Raw genomic sequence first — 7,305 nt, forward strand, 5'->3', positions numbered from 1 at the left:
TCAATCTTTTTTAATAAAGATCTAATATGTTATTTAGATTCTCTTTTGTATGTTTTATGAACGGATCTTAATTTTTTTTTTTATCTAGATTTATGTAATTTTGTTTTTGTTTTTGCGGAGGGTTAAACAACCTCTCAATCAGGAAAAGTATCATAAAGATTTTGTGTTTTGAGTAAAGCTTCCTAATTTCATAGGAATTTTAGAGGAAATCAATAGGTGAATTACCTTACTCATCATTACACATGCACAAATGACAAGATTTGATACCTTTCAGAGTTGTACCTAAAAGACCTTTTTTTTGGGAAAATTTATGCTGAGTTGGCAAAAGGAGGTAGGTAAGGTGATTTCATACTTATGAATGGTTACTTATTCCATGGTGTGCAATCATGTATCCCTGATTATTTTATACGGGAACATATCATCCAGAAGATGCACTACAAGGGACACTTTGGGCATGACAAGAACCTAGCCTTAATGTCATCAGATTACTCTTAGCCTAAACTACTAGGTCATGCATCAAGCTTTGTGAAGAGATGTGCCATTTGATAGTAATCTAAAGGTTTCTTAATAAATGTTGGTTTGTATACCTCATTGTCAGTCTAAGATGCTTATTGGTTGCATATCAATATGAATTTTTGATTGAGCTTACCATATACCCAACAAGCTATGGGTTCAATCTTCATAATGGTTGATAGGTTTTTAAAGATGGCCAACTTTATTGCTTGCCAAAAGACCATAATGCTTCTTAAATAGCCCACCTTTACTTTAAAGAGATGGTTCACTTGCATGAAGTCTCTATGTCCATCAACTTGGACTAGGACATGAAGTTTATGAGTAAATTATAAAGAAGTTTTTGGAGAAATCTTGGTACTTAGTAAATGTTAGCAATGCTTGTCACCCTTAAACAAATAGACATACAAAAATGATCAATCTGAGCCTAAGAAATGTACTACATTGTTTGGCAAAAGACAAGCCTAAGTAACGAGATGTAGCTTTGTGATAAGTAGAGTTTACCTATAATAGGTTTATAAATTGGACTACCAAACTGAGCCTATTCAAGATTGTATGAGAATAAAATCCTTCTAGTGTGCTTGAGTTAGCACTAATTTCTCATATAAGATGATTGAGCATTTAGGCTAAAGCTATGAAAAAATATACGTGAGGAGTGTATGAGCAGATCAAGCAAGATATTATAGATAATAATGCTAAGTTTAAAGCCTAAATTGATACTTACTATAAGAAGGTCATATTTGAGGTAGTTACCTTGTTTGAGAAATTTGTACTTATAACAGGTTTTTGATGGGGGTACCAACAAACTTATGAATAATAAGATAGGAATTTGTAAATTGTTATAGAAGATCAATGACAACCCCTGTTGGTTCTGCCTTCCAAGTCACTTAAAGACTTCTAATGTTTTTTATATGCAACATTTATCACCATACTTGGTGGATGATCATAACTTGAGGATTAGTTCTCTCAAACTTAGAAGATTGATGTAGGTGGGTAAGAATAATCTAAAGGTTTTAAATAGCTAAATGGGGATTTGTCACCAATGGATTATGCAAAAAGCCTAGTAGACTTATTTATAGACCAGTGAGATAGAGCTAAGCTTAAGAAAATGTTTGGTCTCGCTAAACTAATAGCTTGACAGAAAAGGGCTAAACTTACTATCTAGCCATTGGATCAGACTCAAATTTTATTAAATGATTATATAGGTCTATAGTTCTATAGAAGACCCTACTAACTATAGCCACTCAAGTTCCAAGGACTCTCAAATTCATAAAGATGTTGTTTAAGTTAATTTTGTTATTTTCTCTTAATTTTTATCAATTTTATGTTAATTTTGGATTTTATGTTATTTTTCTTTTTGGTTTAAGGATTCTAATTTTTTTACCCCGTAAAATTTGATTTCTGACCTATAAATTTCTTTAAAAGGTAGACTACATCATAATTATGTTTCAAAATTAAATTTACGAGTTAGGGTTTTTATTTGTTCATCCCTACTTGACCATAAATCTGTTTTTTTTACTTGCTGTCTTCTTGTGTTTGTGTTTCCAACAACAACACTTTGCTTAAAAATACAACTGTAATAGCCCTTTAATTAATTCATATTTTTTCTTTTACGCTCTTCTTTTATTCTAATTTTTCACTTGTATCCTTGTCATTGGCTTTGGAATTTGGCCGTCCTTGCAGAAAACACCAAAATCAATCAAGCTAATTTTGAAAATGATTAATTCAAAAGAAATAAAAGTTTTAAGAATTTTTGTCTCGTATTTTTCAACCTTTTTGATGCTAGCTAGCTCCATGGACAAAAATCTTGTCATCAACGGATCACATTTATTCAAAATTTGAAAATCAAGATGGTGCTTCACTCTAGAAAAGAACAAGTGGTGATGCATGCATGGCAGGTACCATAAAAGAACATCCAAAAGTAAGTACTTCATTCGTCGCATTGCTAACTATGCTAACAACACGTGTGATAACACTCTTTGTTGCATGGAATTTTGTTGTTGATCACGTAGCACTACATGTCAACAACCAAAACTCATCTTTCTTATCACTTAATCTTTTATTTTATGTTCCTTTTCTGATCATCTCTTGCAAATCATACTCTTCATTAATCTTTCTGCCATGAGTTTTATAAACTCTGTGTTGAATTGGGTGGTGCCTCCTGCTAGCTTGGTGATGCTAGCATGTTCATGGCCAGCCTTATGCTTTATCAATACATGTGAGTGGCTCTACAAATCTTTCTTTATTGAGGATATGGAGGATAAAGTTGTTATAATCACTGGAGCTTCTTCTGGCATAGGAGAAGTAAGTAACCCCCTTCCTTCTCAAAGCATAGGAGAGATCTCTCGTTTTTACTTATTTTCGGTGCTCTATTTGCAGACTTAAGTGTTTAATTCTGTGATTTTTCTTATTAGAAATTTTGAGTAATTAATTATAATGCAAGCTTGTCTCTATTCCTTATTAGATGGCCAACTTGGAAGTATGATCTTTAAATTTCATTGAAGCACAGGAAAGGGTTTTTATAGGATGGAGATGGGTTATGTCCTTGTTGTAATCAAATTAAATAGACTTCCAGATTATGCATTCTCAGTATCTGGAGATTTAAATTAGAAAGCCAATGCCGCATTGAAGGAAAAGGGTATCAAGCAAATTGACTTGCCTATGTACACAAATTTAAGGGATTTATTTGAAGTGATTAAGTGTATATTGAATGCTTAGACAAAGCCACAAAGATAGAATAAAGGTACATGCATGGCAAACAGAGAGTTTTTGGTTGAGCTAATTTCAACCAAGAGTTCTTGAAATTGTAAAGAAGTGCATGAAGGCAGCTTGGGTTGCTGCAAATTGTTACGAACTCTATATAAATTATATGCAGAGTTCTCAATCATAACCTGAAAAACACAGTGATTTTATCAAGCCTTCAATGGACACATTCTTCAAACTCATAGCAGAGGCATTTAAGAAACCACTTGGAAATGATGTGGTCAAATTATGTATCAAATAGAAACCAAAAGACTGGAAATTATACTGGTGATAGAATCATAAAGTCTTGCAATTTTTTGTACTTGAACAAAAGCTTATTTGTTGCCATGCGTGGAGGCCAAACCTTACTTCTTTACCAACTCCCCCATTCCCAGTTTTATTTTCTTCCCATAAGCAAGGTCGATATTTTATAATAGCTGCTGCAGTTGTATCTACAAGCCATTGCAGTGTATTGATAAGCGAGGTTGTAATTGCAGCAAATTGCATATGAATATGCAAAGAGGAAAGCAATTCTTGTTCTGATTGCACGTAGAGAGCACCGGCTCAGAGGGGTCAGTGAGAAAGCTAGGTATATTGGTGCAAAGCGTGTCCTGATTATGGCTGCAGATGTTGTCAAAGAGGATGATTGTAGGAGATTTGTCAATGAGACCATAAATTACTTTGGTCGGGGTATGTCTTGTATCATCGTTAATTAATGAATTCAACTGGATATTATAGCCAATAGAATCAGTGTTTTAGGAGATTCCTTAGAAGCAAATTTAGATTCCAATTGGAGCCTAACAGAATACCCTGTTGTTCTGCCTCCCTCTCTTTACTTCATTCTGTCTTTCTTCCTTTTTTATGTAGTGGATCATCTTGTCAACTCAGCAAGTTTGGGACATACATTTTACTTTGAAGAAGTAGGAGACACCTCTGTGTTTCCCCATTTCTTGGTAAGGGCAGATGTAGCCTACATGAATGAGTAGATAGTTTGTATTATAGTCCCTGTAGATTATTGACAGAAATGGTCTTGTTGAGAAGAAATTTTCCTAAGACATTGTGGGATTTGATTGTTCATTGTCAGGACATAAACTTTTGGGGAAATGTCTATCCAACTTACGTGGTTCTTCCATACCTACGTCAGAGCAATGGACGAGTTGTTGTTAATGCAGCAGTTGAGAGCTGGTTACCTCTGCCGAGAATGAGCTTATATGCTGTGAGTATATACAAATCAAGGGGACTTTTGTTTTCAATGCATCTTAGACGTAAAAAAACTAAAAATTTGGTATTTTTTACATGCATACCATTTCTCTGATCAAAATCTGTATGGTTAGATTGGTTACACTTACGATTTTAGTATTGGTTACCTTTATTCATTGTCCAACAACATACCTTTGGTTGAGCTGCATTTAGCTATACAAAACACATTGTCTGCAACAATTCATTATTGCTACGATTAGTGTTAGATTACACTAATTATCCTTCACCAAAACCAAAATGAAAGGAACAATGGCAGGCTAGTGAGGTTCAACTTTATGGACATCATTTTTCTTGTCTGTTCGTGTCATGTCGTTAGACTTTATTATCCAGTCTACTATGGTACTTAGCAGCTGCACAAGCACAAATAATAGGAGTGTGTGTGTGTGTGTGTGTGTGTGTATTCATGTCCCTGTTTCATCCTCGTTTTTCTCTTGAATATTTCACCAAACTCCACATTAAATACTTCATTATAAATGGTCGAGACATCATTATATTCTCATACATTTGTTACAATTTTTTATAGGCTGCAAAGGCTGCCCTGGTTAGCTTCTACGAGTCACTGAGATTTGAAGTGAATGGTGAAATTGGAATAACAATTGCATCTCATGGTTGGATTGGGAGCGAAATGAGTAGAGGCCAGTTCATGCTAGAGGATGGAGCAGAGATGCAATGGAAAGAAGAGAGAGAGGTAAGGTTTTGCTAGCAAACTTTTCTCGGGATATGATTTTCTAATGATTCTGCTACCATCTGTAACTGGTAATTCTAGTTCACAATACTATTTTTTAATTGAAATTCTCCAAAAAGTAAAATTCATATGCATACAAGAATATTTCTCTATCCATCAATGGCTATAAAAGATTTAGGGCACATTGACAGACTGCGAGGCAGTCACTTGTATCAGCATGGTTTTTCTTATTAACAACAGTGACAATCGAAGACAGGATATATAACACTTGTTTTTCTCTAGAATAACTGTAGAAGTTTGAATGTTATTTACATGAGAAGGTGACTCTGTAATGTTTTTCCCTGATACATTTGCCTTTGGCTTTAGGTAAACGGGACTGGTGGTCCAGTGGAGGACTATGCAAAGATGATCGTGTCGGGAGCTTGCCGAGGACATCAATATGTCAAGTACCCAAGCTGGTACGACATATTCCTCCTTTACAGGATGTTTGCACCTGGAATTCTCAACTGGGCTCTTCGGATGTTGCTTGCACCGAATGGTTCAAGATCAAGAACGTCTCTGGTAGGCACCAGGAGACCTGCATTAATTTGAAGGCAGCAGCTCTCCAAGGAAACTTCTTACTGGTCCTCTTACCTTCTTCCATCCCAATCCCCAGCAAACGCAGATGCAGAAACTGTAATAAAAAGAAAGAAAAAGCCTCGTCTCAGTAATCAATCACGCAGTTGAGCTCTTTTATAGCTGGTTTTGCTTACTTACTGTCCATTTGTGGCTTTGTGACATTTATACTGAGAATAAACTGGTGTTCTCTTGTGATTTGTTCAATTACTTGTCTTTTATCCTTCATATCATCACGATGACTAGGGACCAAAAATCAAACCAAGAGGAAGAAGGCGACCCCAACACTCCAAGCAAGCTTACCAACACACCATCAAAAGGAGCCAACAAGCTTGCATGACAGAAGAAGGGATGTTAGTAATTGAATTATGAGTAAAAGCGGCTCGAGCCTCACGGCTCATGAGTTAAGCCTTCCACCTAGAAAGCCTTTTCTTGCTCTCATCAAGATATTATTAGCAGAGGAAGCCTCTTCATGAGCCATGACTTTACCAGAGTAAAGAGGAACATGCGAGTAGTTACCCCCATCCCAAGTAAATTCGATATCAGAGATCTCAACTGACCCTTTATGAACGTGATTAGTAGATGAAGTTGTAAGGCCCTCAGATTTAGTAGCATTAACCTCCATAGCCGACTTGCGACCAAAATCTTTTAAGGTCAAGATCATAGCCCTTGCCTGGTTAACTGTAGCCTTGTCGAATAAAAGATCATCACCACCTCAAAAACTAGTCTGAGATTGGAGGCATAGTTGTAAAACCTCATCCTGGGCAATGCCCGATTATTGGTTATGATCAAGGTTGTCAAAAATGTTTTTTTTACACAACACGAAATATATAATATAAACTTGGATCGTAAACTCGAATCATAAAATCACAAGAAAAATATTTTAACTAATTATATATTGATAATTTCAGTCAAGTAGTTAAAAATAATATAACACAATTAAAATAAAAGTGAAATAAACAATACAAATATCCAAATACCTTAAAACATATAATTCAAATAAAATTTTATATATGGTTTATATAACTTAAAAATACGAAAAAGGAAAAAAAAAATATTGAACAACTGTGTTTTATTGATAGAGTTTTAGAACATTTTTTAAAGGACTAATCTTGAAATACACTGCAGGCAACTAGTGAGATGATACAACATTTTAAGGTATATCACCAACTTCAAAAAAAAATTAACAGAAACCAATACAGTGAATCTATGACAACGAGAACGAAAACGTACAAAATGACATCAATTTAATATCACGCCACCTCCTCTTTTTTATGTTAGTAACAAGTCCTAGAAATAATGTCCAAATATCCCACCAAGCAAGACATGTATTTCAAGTTCTCTCTGAGTCTTTGCCATCTCTCTTTGTAGTTAACAAATAGTTAGTCTAAAACACAATATTTCTCTCTATATAAGTATTCTTATATCTTATTTTACTCCTTTGATTCATCACCATCTACCTCTGTCTTCCCATGGTTTCAATCCTCTGATCA

General features: G+C 34.9%; 1 protein-coding gene across 1 annotated transcript; it reads left to right on the forward strand.

The window, feature by feature from the left end:
• Nucleotides 1-2,631: 2,631 nt before the first annotated feature.
• LOC118059384 (11-beta-hydroxysteroid dehydrogenase B) lies at nucleotides 2,632-5,788 on the forward strand. Its single transcript, XM_035072230.2, has 6 exons — nucleotides 2,632-2,814; nucleotides 3,750-3,942; nucleotides 4,120-4,205; nucleotides 4,337-4,468; nucleotides 5,036-5,200; nucleotides 5,564-5,788. The coding sequence occupies exons 1-6, from the start codon at nucleotides 2,632-2,634 to the stop codon at nucleotides 5,786-5,788; spliced, it is 984 nt and encodes a 327-aa protein (XP_034928121.1).
• The last annotated feature ends 1,517 nt before the right edge of the window (nucleotides 5,789-7,305 follow it).

This window comes from Populus alba, chromosome 13 (genome assembly GCF_005239225.2).
Source record: "Populus alba chromosome 13, ASM523922v2, whole genome shotgun sequence".
Lineage (NCBI taxonomy): Eukaryota > Viridiplantae > Streptophyta > Magnoliopsida > Malpighiales > Salicaceae > Populus > Populus alba.